This window comes from Pinus tabuliformis, chromosome 2_2 (genome assembly GCF_031772625.1).
Source record: "Pinus tabuliformis cultivar Carrire ecotype Pingquan chromosome 2_2, CPIR1, whole genome shotgun sequence".
Taxonomy (NCBI): domain Eukaryota; kingdom Viridiplantae; phylum Streptophyta; class Pinopsida; order Pinales; family Pinaceae; genus Pinus; species Pinus tabuliformis.
In genome coordinates this window covers 557,616,511-557,631,676 of record NC_142300.1, presented here as the reverse complement: position 1 = coordinate 557,631,676, position 15,166 = coordinate 557,616,511, and the positions used below count along the sequence as shown (strand labels likewise).

Here is a 15,166-nt window from a genome sequence, read left to right as displayed (position 1 = left end):
TATGTGCTCCATTCAAAATTAACTCTTAATGATCAAAATGCAAAATCATGATCCTTGAAATACTAACAATAATAATTCAATTCTATAATTACTTTCTATAATATACAAACATTTTATTATTATTAGTATTATTATTCTAAACCATATATAACATATATAACATATAAATTGTAAATTGTTGACATTGGAATAATTTAGTTAACCTAAACATTGAGATATTTTATTTAAAAATTAAATTGTTCACCATAAAATTATTTATTATTATTATTATTAAAATATTTTTAAACATATTTCAATATAACTTACTTTTACTTATTGAAACATTTTATTGGTTATACACATTGAATTATTTTATTATTATTAAAAAAATTAAATGTCATGTATTAATTTTATATTATGTGTTGAACAAATTATATCTTTCTCTCAAAACTGTTGTAAGGAAATATTTGACTTTTTTACTTTCAATTACTTGTTATTTTTGCACATTGAGATATTTTATTGTAGTTCATATATATTTTTTCCACTGGAAAAATCAGTAATTTTCATTAATATTAGAAAATTACATATAGTAGATGCCTTGGCATTACTGTGTTGTTCATACAAAATTCACCTCACAAGGTGTTGTATCAGAAAGTAGTTACAAAATTGTGCTGGGTACATACATATGTCTGGCTGTTCAAGCCTAATCTCTATCACAAAAAGATCCTTTTTGTATACAAAATAGCCATAGTTCAAAACAGTTTCATCATGTCAAAATAGTCTCCATTACTGTCAGTTATCGGGACTGTTGTCCCTCTGTTCTCTCTGATCTATGAATGGCCTGTGGTAAAACCGGTGCTCTTCGGTTCCATTCTGCTCCACAATTAGCCATTCGCCTCTAGGAAGTGTCGAGGCCTCTTTGGATAATTTGTCAGCAATGCTGTTATGTTCTCTGTAAATGTGTAAACAAGAGAAATGATTAAATGCTGCTTTGAGAGTGAGAGCATCATGTAATATATTGCTGAGTGTGTGTGTATGACATGTAGTGACATTATTGATCCAGTTAACGACCACCATTGAATCCCCAAATATATTGATATTTGTGAGTTGATGCGATAAAGTAAAGTGTAATAGATTTCGGATGGCAGAAAGTTCAGCATAATTATTTGATCCATTTCCGAATCCCATTTTTGCAAGGTAACGGTGATGTTCGTTAATATGCAGAACGAAGCCCCCTCCACACCCCGTTTGGTTTGCTGCCCCGTCGAAGAAGGCCCACGGGGTGGCTCTGTCGATGTTGGGCATGGGTTGAATGATTCTGGGCCGAGATGGAGGCGGATCGGGTAGCTCATGATAGGCAGCGATGATGGTGGCTTCAACCCGGCTCCAAGATACCGATCGATCCTCGAAGACAGCTCGATTCCGCGCAAGCCAGGTATACCATGTAGCCACGAGGGGGAGATTTAAAAGTTTTGAGCCCGGATGACTGTGTGTCCAAGCGTCCCATGCGTCCGATAGATCATTCCCAGTCCAGTTCCCAGCCATGCCCAATTGATTGCGGATGTTGGTCCAAAGGGTGTGGATAGCAGGGCAGAGTAGAAATATATGCTCTGAGTTTTCTGATGCGGCGTTACAGAAAATGCACCAGGATGGTCCGTAGATGGATCTACGAGTAAGGTAGTCACCTATGGGGACAATACCTTTAAGGGCACACCAGAAAAAAAATCTGGAGCGAGGTGGGGCCTTAAGCTTCCAAATGGTATGCCACCACGGGTGAATCGGATCAGGTATTCTGTGGGATATGAGTGCTTTGTACCCATACTTTGGAGCGTATATACCATGATCCGCAGGGCACCAAACAAGTTCATCTGGACCTTGTTTAATGCGAATGTGGGATTCCGATAAAGCCTCAGTAAAGTGTTGCCATTCCTGATGCCAATGAAGTGGGAGATCCAGTTGCTGGGCCGATTTCCATGCTTGGGAGAAAATGTCAGTGTGCTGCTGATCGGCGATTTGTGCGAAATGCCTGATGTCGCGGGACTATAGATGAATAATAAGATCCGGATTGAGGATGTGTCTGCCCCCACTGTTGATCCATGGATCCAAGCCAATCCTGCCCGTCATGCCATCATTGATTCTCCAAGCAAGATTGTCTCATATGAGGGGAAGGGCATGTACCAACGCCTTCCAGACTGATGAACATCCCTTAGATGACCAAGTTGGTAGTCGAGCCCAATCCAGAATGTTCTGGGGCCATATATATTTGTGATAGGATACCTGTGTCCATAGGCTTTGGCTGGTAAGTAAGGTCCATCCCATCTTGGCAGCCAGTGCCATGGCGAATGCTGGGAGTTCTTTGAGGCCCCATCCTCCCCATTTTTTGGGCAGAGAAATTTTCTTCCAGCTGATCCATGCAAAGATTCTCTTGTCCTGACTCCCATTCCAGAGGTATCGATTGCACAGCTGCTGAAGTCTCCCAAGTATATTTCTCGGTATCCATGCTAGTGCCATCCAGAAGACCGGGGTAGCCTCTAGCACAGATTTAATGAGCACCAATCTGCCAGCCCTAGAGAGATATCTGTAGCTCCAGCCAGTAAGTCTTTTTTCCAGTTTGGCAACCAACCAGACCCAATCAGCTATCCTTTGGCATGTAGGCTTCAGATTGAACCCCAGATATTTGAGACCTCTATCCAGAGGGTGGACAGAGTAGGGGAAGGCCTGAAGGGCCGTCCGGGACTCCTGTACAGAAGTACGTGCACAAGTGATGGTAGATTTCAACTGATTTGGCAGCATACCTGTAGCTGCAGAAAATAGTTGCAGGATCTTTGAGAAGGTCCGAGAGTCTCGTACACTACCATCAAGTAGAATGAGAACATCATCCACGAAGAGTAGGTGTGTAAGATAGCATAGGTCGGATATGCGAAGGCCCCCAATATCTCCAGCCCACTTTGCAAAGTCCATGAGGCGGTTGAGACCTTCCATGACCAAGAGGAAGAGAAGGGGAGATAGGGGGCACCCCTGTCTCAAGCCCCTTTCGGAGTGGAAGAAAGGAGAGGCTGAGCCATTGATGAGTATACTGAAGGAAGGGGAGGTTATACAGGCCATGATCCAAGTGATGTAAGCATGGGGGAAGCCCAGGTGGATGAGGATCATTTTTATATAGAGCCAGCTGACTCGGTCGAAGGCTTTGAGAGGTCAATTTTGAGAAGGATGGCTTTCAGATTCTTCGACCAGATGGAGTGCAATGCTTCTTGGGAGAGTCCGATGGCCTCGTGGATCTGCCTAGATTCAAGGAAAGCAAATTGCTGCGGGGCAATGGATCGGGAGAGGATGGGTCTAAGACGGTTTGCAATGGTCTTAGATATGATTTTATAGAGGCAGTTACACAAGGATATGGGCCTGTAGTCATCAAAGGATGCCGGGGAATCAGATTTTGGGATGAGAGCAATAAAAGTAGAATTGATGGCATGATATATAGAACCCGTAGTCCTGCTCTCCTCGACCACCCTCAGCAGGTCCTGTCCCAGAACATCAAAGAAGGCTAAGTAAAATTCAATGGTCCATCCATCCGGGCCAGGGCTTTTGTCTTTTTTGAACCATTTCAGCACTCCTTCCAATTCCTCTGCCGTGACCGGGTTATTGAGAGCCTCTACATCTTCTTCCTCCACGAATCTCGGGAAGTGGTTTGCCACATTTATGATATCAAGTAGGTTGGCTTCCCGGGGGCTCTTGTAAAGATTCCTGAAATGGGTGGTGCCCAGGTGAGCGAGCTTATTAAAATTATCTGCGAAATCGCCATCCGGGGAGGGGAGCTTCCAAATAGTATTTGATACTTTCCTGCATTTTGCAAAATTATGAAAGAACTTCGTGTTGTCATCCCGAGCTTGGATCCATATAGCCCGACTTCTTAATCTAATGGATTCCTCCCTCTCTTTGAGGATCTTTGCTTTTTGATTCTCTAAGTCAATTAGCCTGCATTTGTCTGCAGCTGTAATGAAACCCAATCCTCTATCATCGGTGAGAGAGGTTAAGTCAACTTCAATTTGAATGAGCTGTGCCGAATCACGATCCAGTTTCTCCTTTGCCCACTCAATTGATATATGCTTTATTTCAGAGAGATTCCTGCAGAACCCTTTGGCGAGGGATTCTGTGTCATTGATAGGGTGGGAGATCCAGTAATCCGCTATCATCTTGACATATGCTGGATCCTTCAGCCAGGTGTGATTAAATTTGAAGGGTGCCTTAGGTTTCTTGAAAGGACCCTGAATCTCCAGGTATATAGGATTGTGATCCGATAAACCCCCCGAGCCAACCCATTGTCTGAAGAGATGTAAGCGCTGTTGGAGAGTCCCCTTCATAAGAAATCTGTCTAGTCTGCGAGCAAGGGCAACATCCCCTACCCGTCTATTCCTCCATGTAGGAAGAAGTCGCTGCATAGGTATATCCAAAAAATTTGTTTGCTCAAGCAGGTTGGTCATGTAATCAGTAATGGGGTCGAATTATGCTTCCGAGCCCCATGTCTCCCTGAACCCCAGAGAGAAATTTAGATCTCCTCCAATAATAACCCGGTCTTCATTCATCATAGAGAGATGTAGTAGGTGCTGCCAGAACGATTCTCTCTGGGAGCAGGGAGCATATACATTGAAAACTTTGAGATTCATGCCGAGTTCAGCAGAGAAAATGTCCAACCCAATGAACCCCGCACCCCCCCAGGTCGAGTCCATCTTAATGGAGCGAGGGTTGATACCAATGGCTAGACCTCCAGATCGTCCCACAGCATCAATGGCATGGAAGCTCCAGGCAGGGGCCAAGGCTTGCAAGGCTCGAGTTATCTGTTCTGCTGAGCAGAGTGTCTCTTGGAGCATGATAATGTCGATAGGTTCAGATTCAATGAGCCGCTTCATGGCTAGTTTCTTGGAGGAACTAGCCAATCCTCTGCAGTTAAAGGATAGACACTTCATGGGGGAACACCTCTCGGGGTGTGTCCTGCTCTAAGGACCCCGTCAATGGTCGATTGCCGGCCAGAGACCACCTCTGCCCCAGCTTGTTTAATGGCCTTTGAGAGATGGGATTTTCTCCCTCTGGTATTCAATGAAGCCCCCTCAGGTATAACAATGCCCAATCCCGAATGACAGTCTGATGGCTCTTTGGCCGGGTTCCTAGACCGGAGAAAATATGAATGAGGAGGGGAGGACCCCATGGGGGGCGGGGAGGAACGAGCCACGGGGGAGGATGTGGATATGATGGGTTCAGTGTTGCAGATAAGTGGGGATGATGTTAATGTGCAGTGAATCATGGAGGGTTGAGAGGTGGGTCCAATAACATGATTAACATCAAACGAAGAATGCAAAGAAGGGTTAAGAGAACCCGAATTCATACCCGCTTCAACCGCCGAGCGAGCCCTGGTCTTTGGTGGCGAGGGTCGGCGCAGTCCTGGATCGATCATGGGAGATGTAGCCGGAGGGGGCGGGCCCGCAGAGGGAGGGCGAGAGATGTTGGGGGATGCCATCCTGGTGGATGCCGGGGTGCCTCTCGGAGTATCATCTGCTTTCTTGTTGAGTGGGCAGTCCTTCGCAAGGTGCCCCACTTTGTGGCATTGTCTGCATCGGAAGGGAACTCCTTCGTAGTCCAGCAATTGCACTCTGATACACCTCCCCCACTGTAGCGTGATATGTTCCTCAAGTCCTTCGCGGGTGTCCAGGTGGACCAGAATCCGCGCTAGTGTTCGGTTCCCAGATTCCACATATGTGCGATCGTAGTCCAGATATGTCCCCAGGGCATTTCCAACCCTAATGAAGACTTCTTCTGCCCAGAATGGTATTGGTAGTCCTAGTAGGCGAACCCAGATTGGTCCAGCTCCGAGCTGTTCCCGTTCAGGGTCAAAGAGGGGGTTCCAGCGCTTTAGGAGGACCGGGGCCATTTCAATATGCCAGTATCGGCCCAAAACTAGATTAGTTTGACTTTCTTTGGTGAATTTGAGGGAGAACCATCCTCTGGGGAGGACATGAACCACTGGTAGATCAAAAAGAACTCCGCCCCAGATCTCCTGTACCCATTGCTTGAGCCTCTGCACCGAATATGTCCTTCCCCTGACGTGCCCTACCAGCACAGTGTTCGCAATATCCATGTAATCACCGAGTGGCCTTGATTCGTCGAATTTGATGGCGATGTCCCGCGCTGTAGCCCTAACACACTTTGCTTTCTTTTTACCAGTGCGGGGGGCCGACGGATGATCTACCAGAGGATTTGTAATGCCTTCCAGGGATGGGGGTTTTGCAGGGCGAGTAACGACAGCAGGTGTCTCAAAGCATCCGGACTGACGGACTCCCGGAACAGAGGGACGAGATGCAGGGGAAACCAGCGGCGGGGGAAGAGGCACCACTAGGGGGGGAGGGGCCTGCGGATCAAAGGAGGGCGAGGGAGGAGTATGGGTAGCCAAAAATGCAAGGAGCCCGGCGAGAGTGGGGGGACCTCAAAAGGCAGGGATTCGGTAGGGTAAGTGCCTGCAGAGTTTGGAATGGCTAGATAAGCTTCAGGCGAGATGGAGGACGGATGCTGTGGGAGCGCTGGAACAGATGAAGATGTAGACGGAGCAAACCGAGAGCGAGAGGCGAAGCTAGGATTTCCAAAAATAGTCATGTCCGGCGAGGGATCCACCGAGTAATCCACCGCTTCTTGCTCCATGTCAGCCATAACTGTCGGCGACCGAAAACGACTGGTGGAGAAACCGATGGAGATGCTGCAACTGTCTAGTTCATATATATACATAGATATGTTTATCATTTTCCTAAAGTTAATATTAAAATAAATTAGTTAACATGGATACTAAAATAGTTTATTGTATTGAATTGAAATATGAAAATATAAATAATATCATTTTTATTTTTCTTTTGTTTCCATCACTTTTAAATAATTTTAAAAGTTATCTTATTGAATAGGGCATGGAAATATTTTATTTATAAGTAAGAGTGAAATCCTTTTATGATATTTTTGTAATATTAATAGCTAAATAGCATGAGAGAGTTAGAGTGAGACTATGTTTTATAATATTTTAAGTAATAGGAATTATATATAAAATTATAGGGAATTAATTGAACAAATTAATTAATTAATAAACAAAAAAAAGAAAATTCAAATAAATAAATAGAAATAAAAATCTGAATATTAACAAACTAATTGGATAATGACCGACCTAATTTCTTAGATTAATTCTTTTATTATATATATATATATATATCTATATATATATATATAGCTCATGGATACATCATTAATATCTTTAGAATATCTATTGACGCATCCCCTCATGATGGGCTCACTTGGCAGTTCGAAACGTTGGGCTCATAAAACTCTATAACATGTCATTCCTCCTCTATTTAAAACTATCCTCACCTGTATGGATTCATTATTTAACAATACTAATCAAATATGTATATTTGTCTTTTATTTTGATTATAGCCAAAATTATTTTTTAATTTAAAGAATATTTTATTTTTATTTTAAAATGAACACTACCAACTTCTGGTTGAGTAAGGAGAAAATTACATATAGCCTCTCCCCTCAATTAAATTGAAACATTTTTTATTTTTTAAAATAATGGTATAATGAAAAGAATAAATCCAAAAATATTTTAAAATGAAAAGAAGGGTTAATTGTAATGTAAATTTTATTATGAGTGAATTTCATGTTGATTTTAGTTATTAATATGAATAAATATGTTTTTAGGTGGAATGATGATGATGCTGTCTTTGAATTATTGTTTTTAAATTCAAATGAAAAAAATTTCATTGTATTTTAAGTTGTATAGAAAATATTAAAAATTAAAACCATGTAAAAATGTAATTATTAAATAGTTAATTAGGTTATTTTAGATGGTTGGGAGGAATGAATGGTTCAATTCTCACAAGTGAGATGAAAAATATTAAAGTAATAGATTAATATTTATATTCCAACATTATATATGTGGAAAAAAATACCCATTAATAATGAAGAATCTAGTTATTGAATTGTATTCAATAATCGTCCGTGTCAGGACTTCCGTTTTCGAATTGGGAAATGGTGGTTTGTTTTCCAGTGTTACTGTTGTTGTTTCGACTGTAACAGTCGTCCAGAAGCATAATAGATCACTGGTTTTTTCGCCTTCGATCCTCATCAGCTTTCTTCCGGCTAACTTTTCCCGGAATTTTAATTCAAATCCTTCTCCGGTGCTGCCTATCGCATCATTCTGCCTCCCCCTGCAGCCTACTTAATTGTCCCATTTATGATCCCTCCCCTCTTTTTGCCTTCGTGACATTTCGGCGGCGCCTGACCGCCTCTTCCCATGCAATTCTAGAGTCTTCTCTCATCAAAGTTTGCAATATCCTGTACTTTCAAATTGTCCATGTCACACAGATCCTTTATTATCCAGGTTATATTCTCAAAAGGTTTTCTCTCCTAGGGATCTTCCAAAGTACGAGGGATCCTTTTTTGGATTTCTCTTCTGACTGCTTCGGACTCCAAGATGGCAGAGGACAGTGACTCCCCTGCCACGAAAGCTCTCTTTGCCGCAGCCATAGAGGCTGAGTCAGCTCGGAATCATCCTACACAGGACTCTGGATGGCACAGAACGCTGTCGGACTTTTTGCCACCAGGGCTGCGGGACCCTCCCCTCCTGGGAAACCTTCCGCAACATAATTCAAAGGGGCGCCATAAGCAAAAAGGCCCTGTCAAGACGGTCCCCCCCCCCAAAGGCGGTTTCTATTTCTGGCCCTTCCCTTGTCGATCGCGTCGAAAGTCTCCAAAAGAATGCATTGGTGGGGAAATGGTACTTCCCAGAGTTGGATGATGCTCAGATGCGGAGCTGGGTCACAAAATCCTGGTCCCCCATTATCGGATACACCCCACTCATCTCACGCCTTATGAAGGACTGGCTTTCTTTTCACTTTCAAAAGGAGGCCGATTTGGAGCTGATCCTGAGCAAACCATGGGTCTCGGGTAGAAGCTTTCTTGCTCTGTCGAAATGGTTCCTGGGGTTTGCTCCCCTCAAAAACACCCCCTCTCACAGCATGATTTGGGTTAAACTACCCAACCTGCCTCTACAGCTATGGACGCCGGAGATTCTTGCTACCATTGGGGGTGCCATTGGAAAGTTTATTTATGTTGACCCTTGGGTCCGGGGTGAAAAGGACAAAAGAATCGCCTGGATTCTTATTGAAAGACCATACAAAGGAGGTTACCCTGAACATATTGAAATTCGCTGGGAAGACTCAGCGATTTGTCAAAGGCTAGATTTCTGGGGCGTTCCGTTCCGTTGCTCCTTCTGTCATCGCATGGGCCATCTCCATAAAGAATGCAGATTTTGACGTCACAGGTTACACTCCAACTTGTCTTCCAAGATGCCGAAAGAGGATTCTGATTCCAGATCTGGAAAGGCTTCCCCCCGGGGGGAAAATTTCTCTTTTATTTCCACAGAACTCCGGAGCTCACAGGAAGATTCTCAATTCAGACCAGAGTCTCCAAATTTTGCAGCTTTTAAAAGCTCCTCAGGTTTGGCAGCTCTCAAAGAAGCAGATACATTGCCCCCCCCCCCCCCAAGAATAGATCCCTTTTCTACAGCCCTCCGGTCCCTGCACAGGTTGAAGAGGATGCGGTCCCCTCCCCACCGGCCATGAACGCATCTGACTTTCTTGTGGGATCTCACCCAATTCTCATCTCCTCCTCCCCGTCCTCTCCTACCAGATCCCCATCTGCCCTCCAAAAAGGGAAAGATGTACAGACGACCCCAACCCCAAATAACTCTCCTACGGATTCCCCGATTAACAATTGTGACAGTGATATTGAACAGCTCCTCAATTGCCACCCATCGATTCTGGAACCCCTCACTATTCATAAGCCGTCCTTCCCCTCCATCAGCCCTAACTCCGCCAAGAACATTACTGTCAGAAAGAAACAGAGAGGGGGTAGCCGTCATTTCAGAGGCCGGACCATTGCCACAGATCTTGGAATCACAAATCTTCCGCTGATAGATGTTCCTATCTTCGAATCGTCCCCCACTCAGCCCCTTAGAGCAAATTTGGCTAGACAACCTTCTAAATGACTTTCCTCATCTCCTACAATATCAAGGGCCTTGGAGCTGGCCCCAAATTTTTGGCTCTTCGGGACACTTTTCTCTCTACTCGGCCTCACATCATCTTCATTCAAGAAACGATGCACCCTAGCTCGGTGTCTTTGGCTTATTTCAGAAAAATGTTTCCTCATTGGCATATGGCTGCCACCAATGCAGATGGGCTGTCTGGGGGTTTGGTTACAATGTGGGATCCTCTTATGATCAAGGCGAAAGCTTTTAAATGTTCTGCTGGCATCCTCATCACAGCCTCTATCAGAGGCCGACCAAATCCTCTCAACATGTTGAATATTTATGCACCATATAGTCGCAGAATCCCCTTCTGGGACTCCTTATTTAATTCTCATATTTTAGACATTAAATCCTTACTTGTTGCAGGTGACTTAAATCTCACTCTCTCATCGGATGAATGCTGGGGGCAATGTCGCCCAAGAGACAATTTTGCTGATCGAATGAGAGCTGAATTTTTACAGCGGGACCTTGTCGATATCATCCCTGAAATCATGGCTCCCACTTGGGAAAATGGAAGGCTGGGCTCTGCCTACATAGGAAAGAGAATCGACCGTTTTCTTCTTCACTCCAGTTTAATCCGGCAATGGGGGATGCCGTCTGCTTTTACGGGGGGGGGCTTTCACTTCTGATCATAAGCCTATCCTCCTACAATGGGGTCTTTCGGAGCGGCAAATGGGATACTCTTTCAAGTTCAACACTGTCCATTTACAGGATGAATCTTTTAATGCCTTCATCAAGTCCAGCTGGCAGGAGATCAATCAGGCCGAGGACGCTTGCTTTCTCACATTTCGTGACAAAATCCAATTGCTCAAGGATAAAACAAAAGCTTGGTAGATCGACAAAAAGCGCAGAGACTCACAGGACTTATTCGACATCAACGCAAAACTAAGCCGTCTTGCATCAACCATACAGCAAAAAGGCATGTCACTTGAATCGGCCTCCCTCATATGCTCTCTAGAAAGAAAGAAAAAGCAACTTCTATTGAAAGAGGAAGCTACATGGAGGTTAAAAAGTCGAGCTATATGGCTCAAGGAGGGGGACAGGAACACCAGATTCTTTCACAACTTTGCAAATGGTCGCAGACTAAAGAATGCCATATGGAAAATTCAGAAGGATGATGGAGAATGTATCTTCTCCCATCAAGAAATCTCAGAAGAGGCAACCAGATTCTTCAAGGATCAATATCAGAGGCAACAAAATGATCTATCTGATTCGCTATGGGCAGTGGAACATCTACCGATCATGTTCGACGAGGCAGCCAATGACATTTTTTGTAGACCAATCTCGGAGGGGGAGCTATCCGAAACCATCAGGGGTTTCAAAAAAGACAAGAGTCCCGGTCCTGATGGTCTGCCGGTGGAATTTTTCTCCCATTTTTTCGATCTTTTTAAAAACGACCTGCTAGGCATGGTCGATGCCTCTCGCCTTTCAGGTAGCATTAATAGTGCTCTCTCGGCCTCTTTTATTGCGCTGATCCCAAAACAAGCAAAATCCACATCCTTTGGTGATTACAGGCCGATTGCGTTATGCAACTCGTTATACAAGATAATATCCAAAATAATTGCTGAAAGATTGAAAAAAGTTCTAAACTCCTACATTACAAAGGATCAGCACGCTTTTCTTAAGGACCGCCTCATCATGGACGCTGTTGCCATGACTCAGGAATGCCTCTCCGCCATTCTCTCGAGGAACATTGACGCCGCTGCTCTAAAAATCGATCTTAAAAAGGCCTTTGATTGCGTTGACTGGAGCTTCCTCAGAATTCTCCTAGCCAAGATTGGTTTGAGGCCTCTAGCTATCAGCTGGATAATGTCATGCGTTGAAAGCGCTCATTTCTCTGTGATCATAAATGGAATCCCATCCTCCTTTTTTCGGGCTGAGAGAGGGCTCCGTCAGGGATGCCCTCTCTCCCCCCTCCTCTTTATATTGGTTATGAATTGCCTTAGCACACACATCAATCTTGCTGTTGTGGAAGGCAGATGTAAGCCAGTTAAGATCTGCAGAGATGTTTTCCTATCCCACAATCTCTTCGTCGACGACATTCTAATTTTCGCTCTTCTGTGTAAATCTTCTTGGATTTGCCTCTTCTTGCTCTTCAAGAGATTCCAAGGTGCCACTGGTCTCAATATCAATTGCGGAAAATCTATGTTATATCATAATGACACAAATCCGCCATTGGCCCTTTGGATCGCTGATCGGTTTCAGATCAATCTGCGCCTGTTGAAGGAGGGTTTCTCTTATTTGGGTTTTCGATTAAAGGCCTCGAGTTACAGATGCCAGGATTGGGCCTGGTTGGTCGATCGCTTCTACAACAAGATCTCTTCATGGGAATTCCGCTTTCTTTCCCTTGCTGGTCGATATATATTAGTCCGGGCGGTTCTCTCCCAGCTAGCCGTATACTGCAGCCACCTTTTTATGCTCCCTTCTTCGGTCATCAAGAAAATGAAATCAATTGCTTCAAATTTCTTGTGGGGTGGTCGCTCCTTCTACTCAAAGATCCATCTTGTCAGTATGGATACCATTTCGCGACCAAAAGAAAAAGGCGGGTGGGGTCTGCTCAACATGCATCTTTTTGGAGAAGCTCTCATTTGCAAATCTCTTCACAGGGGTATCTTTGGAAGCAGTCCGTGGAGCTCATTGATTAACAAAAAGTACCTGAAAGGAAGGAACCTGGCGTTCTGGCACAGAAGATCCTCCCTAGGGATCAGGAGTGGATCCCCCATTTGGCATTGTTTCAAAAAGATCCATCCCTTCTTCCTCAAAAACTTAAAATGGACTCTTTTCTCTGGTTCCTCTGTCCTCATTGGTATTGACCCTACTCTCCACAATCTTGAGTCCATGATCCCTCCGTCTCTCCTCACCTTTTTTCACTCTAGAGGCCTCTTTACCTGGAACCATCTCATTCACTCTTGGTCCTCCCTTGAGCCTATCTGGAAATCTGACCTCCAGCTTGCCATCCCCCCCCCTCTCCGTCCTTTATGGTCTTCCTTCACTTCTAGATTCTCTCACCGGGGGGTTTTCCAACTTGGCACCAAGGATGAACTTATTTGGTCCACCAGCAACTCTATCCGTCCCACCTCGGTCCGGAACCTTTACTCTGTCTTATCTGCTGCCCTCCCTCCTCTTCCTTCTGTCTTCCCTCTCATTCTTTGGAAGGCCCCCTGCCCTCTCAAATCCATTCTCTTTTCATGGCTCCTTTTCTCAAACAAGAACCTCATATGGGATGTTCTACAAAGGAAAGGATGGTGTGGGCCTGGCCGATGTCTTCTTTGTCTCGCAGCATTGGAAACAAATCTCCACATGTTCTTTCAGTGCTCGGCATCCACTGCTCTCTGGTATGAACTTTCTTGCATCTTCGGATTTCCACTCAAGCAGTTTTCCTCTGTTCAGGAAGCTTTCTCCTGGTGGGCTTCCCAATGCCATTCATGGCAGGCGCTCTTCATCTTTTCTTGCTGGAATATCTGGAAGTGGCGGAATCGCCGCATTTTTCAGGGCTGTCCCCTCCCCCTTTTTTCCATTCTTCCTATCATCCAGGGGTCTCTGCACGATCTCCCCTAGCTGGGGGCTATCTTCATGTTGCTGTTTTTTCGCATACATTTCTGATGGTCATGATTTTCCGTTGACTCTTCTTGTCTCTTTATCCAGCTTGGTCTCGATCCTTATATGTCAATGTTTTCTCTCTATGATACTATATGGCTCTGATTGATATGGTTTTCATCCTTTCGCTGATGCTATATGACTCATATGTCAATGTATTCTCTCTATGACGCTATATGGTTCTGTTTCATATGGTCTTGATCCTCTGGCTGAAGCATTTTGGCTCACTGTATTTCTGGATCATGTTTATAACTTGACTGTGGCATTTCGCCCATTTGTAACTCGATTATTATATCATCTTAATATAATATATAGCGCTTTTTTCTCTGAAAAAAAAAAACACACACAAGTTTGATCTATCAAGCATTTTCTTGATGTGCAAAGCTTTTGTAGAGTTCAAAACCTAAGAGATTTGATTAGTCTTAATACTTGGTAGAGTTGGAGTTAAGATGAATATATGCTAATATTTGTAAAAATAGTCAATCCTTGTGAACAATTACATACAAACTAACTCATGGAATTATGGAAATATCTATATAGTTATATAGATTTGTAATAATGTAGAAACATATTTTTTTGTGTATGAGTTCATGGAAAATATTTTATAAAATTATGAAGATATCTATATATTAGACATAATTATGAAGGCATGAATGACCAATTTTTATAAAGAGTTGTATGGGCTTATTTCGGAAAAGAAAATTATCTTTTAGCATGAAAGCCTTAGTAAAAGAGTTAAATTCCAAGTTAGGTTTAAGATATATGATTCAATAGTTGGCCATTTTTTTATTCTTACGATAATTATAGAGGAATGCTACAATAATAAAACTAATCTCTTCTTTTTTAAGTTGAATTTAGAAAAGTTTTTGAAACCCTTCCTAGAACAAAGCTATGAAAGAGACTAGAAAAGATAATGGTTTATGTTGAGTTGAGAGTTCCTCTATCAAGGCAGTGCGAGAATGTTATTTATAATCTTAGGACCACAGAGGGTTGGTTAGAAAATGATATGCAATATTGGAGTCAAGCAATAGTGTCCCATATCCACTACCCTTTTTGGCATATACATGGATAAGCTAGAAGGGTGTTTGGGAGATGAATGTTATGTTGGTCCCACGTTCACTAGTATGGTCATAAACCTTCTCCTTTATGTTGACAATATTGTTCTTTTGGAAATGAACCATTATGATCTTTGCAGTTATCTCAAAATCCTCCAATATTTTTGCTCCAAGATGGATATCACTAGATAGAACTATAAATACTAACAAAACTAGATAATTAAATCTAAAAATATCACTTATGATACTTTCATCTATGAAAACAACTCCCTTGAGAAAACTCCTTCATACAAATATTTAGGAGCTCAATATAAATTATAGCATTGAGAAAATGATACATAGAGATTGGGAAGCTTACTATGGACTTGAAAATAATTGTAAACTAGTAGATTTTGGATTTAGGAGAAAAATAACCTCCTCT

General features: G+C 43.1%; 2 protein-coding genes across 2 annotated transcripts; one reads left to right on the top strand and one right to left on the bottom strand.

The window, feature by feature from the left end:
- Nucleotides 1-3,134: 3,134 nt before the first annotated feature.
- LOC149193858 (uncharacterized) lies at nt 3,135-6,672 on the bottom strand. Its single transcript, XM_089407461.1, has 5 exons — nt 6,451-6,672; nt 4,998-6,376; nt 4,620-4,914; nt 3,588-4,409; nt 3,135-3,497 (listed from the first exon to the last, which is right to left on the bottom strand). Exons 1-5 carry the CDS (start codon nt 6,670-6,672, stop codon nt 3,135-3,137), a joined length of 3,081 nt encoding a protein of 1,026 aa, XP_089263587.1.
- Nucleotides 6,673-8,810: 2,138 nt separating this feature from the next.
- LOC149193857 (uncharacterized) lies at nt 8,811-9,320 on the top strand. The gene has a single exon (XM_089407460.1). It carries the CDS (start codon nt 8,811-8,813, stop codon nt 9,318-9,320), a length of 510 nt encoding a protein of 169 aa, XP_089263586.1.
- The last annotated feature ends 5,846 nt before the right edge of the window (nt 9,321-15,166 follow it).